Source organism: Gregarina niphandrodes, assembly GCF_000223845.1.
Source record: "Gregarina niphandrodes unplaced genomic scaffold scaffold00031, whole genome shotgun sequence".
NCBI classification, from domain to species: domain Eukaryota; phylum Apicomplexa; class Conoidasida; order Eugregarinorida; family Gregarinidae; genus Gregarina; species Gregarina niphandrodes.
In genome coordinates, this window is record NW_011645800.1 from 95054 (window position 1) to 96714 (window position 1661).

The window sequence follows — 1661 nt, forward strand, 5'->3', positions numbered from 1 at the left end:
AACATGTCACTGTCGACTCCAAACGATGCTATGTAATCCCAAGCAAAGTGGAGTCTATACTTAAACTTATCTGGAACGATGGCTTAGCAGTATTTGACGGTCAAGAAACCGACCTGAGCTATCATGACTATCTCTCCACTTGTCGAGCTAGATGCATCAGTAGGCTCAAGCAAGCTAGAAGGGATCTCTTGAGGCCCACTAACCCTGCTCCGTACAAAATCAGCACGAGTAAAGAGTACGCTGAATTATATAAGGAACTATGGGACTCTAAGGCGCCAGTTATCCTCTACAAGTAATTATTGCACACGCGTGTGCTCGTCAAACTAAAGTGCTGCCCGGCATTGGATTGAAGTCCTAACAACCTATGGTGGGTCCTATGGTGGGTCCTTTGGTGGGTCCTATGGTGGGTCCTTTGGTTGGTCCTTTGGTGGGTAGTCTTTCCATGATTGCCATGATGCGTCGGTGGATTAGTGAAATGCATCGTGTGTGTACGTGCGCTGCTCTGGGAAAACGCTCATGGTCAGGCGATGCTGCTTTTTATTGTGGTTGCCTACCATTTATGCTGGTGATGTGGAGTGGAGCAACGGGGGAAAAACTAAAGCTAAGCCTAGCACGGCTGAGTTCAGTACGATTGACGCGAAAGAGCTGAAACCAATTTTTGAAGATGGTTCAGTTCTCTTTCAGTCGCATAACACGTTAGCCAATGTAGGTCTTCTGGTTGCGAGTGCCTTCCCGCCGGTTGTCTTGGAGTGCCTTCCCGTCTTGTTCTTCCCCACTGCCGTTCATTTCTTCTTCTCAGGGTGTTAACATCCCGAAGCAGTTGGGCACGTTATTCCGTCAGTTTGAAAGGACGCGGAATGAGTTGGGTCGTTACGCATCGGTGGGAATGGATGCATTGACGAGTCCGACTATGGTGCCGGGTCAGCAGGGTCGTTTGCCTCGATTGCGAGGCGAGTTGCTGTGCAATCCGGAATTGATGGATTGTGCATCTGCAGGTGATTTGGGCGCAGCAATCGGTGAGCCAATTTTGGAAGTATTGCATAAGAGCAACTTGTTCCGTTTGGGTGATCAATTATTTAAGCAATTGCAACAGGTTTACGAGCATGCGACGATGGGTATTACGGACCCGTTAATGGACACATTGGAGTTGGAGCCGTTGGTGCAAACACTGGAGCACGTTTATAAGACGATCGGTAGCAATAATATTGGGTTCCTTAAGCCGAAGGGACAGAACCCTTATACTGATACATACCGAAACGCCGTCGATCAAGTCCTCTTCAACTCAGCTGAACGACTTGGATATACCAATCTCAAGGGTCAACAACTTCTAGACACCCTAGAGGACTACATCACATGTGGCGCCTGGCGTGACTGCGATGGTGGCAAAGTTACCGGCAACGCCAAATTGCGCAACCCGAAACCCTCAAGTCTCATTGGCCAGAATGCAGACACCGTCCGTGTCCTACAGCGAACTAGGGAACTACCTCTGACAGAATATCTGATTCATATGTTCAAAAAGCAAAACGACCCGACATCTCCTGTCAACTCTCTCGCTGTTGACACGAGCATGCAGACTGCGGATGACACCTTCCCTCCTAGTTCCAATGCAACGGATGATATCATTAAGTCTCAAGATCAGTCGCAAGATCAGGCGCAAGATC

General features: G+C 48.7%; 1 protein-coding gene across 1 annotated transcript; it reads left to right on the forward strand.

Moving 5' to 3' along the window:
- Positions 1-516: 516 nt before the first annotated feature.
- On the forward strand, positions 517-1661 carry GNI_126410 (hypothetical protein; the record flags this gene model as incomplete). Its single annotated transcript, XM_011133723.1, has 2 exons — positions 517-705; positions 800-1661. Coding segments are annotated over 2 exons (1051 nt in total), but the record flags the coding sequence as incomplete, so codon positions are not given.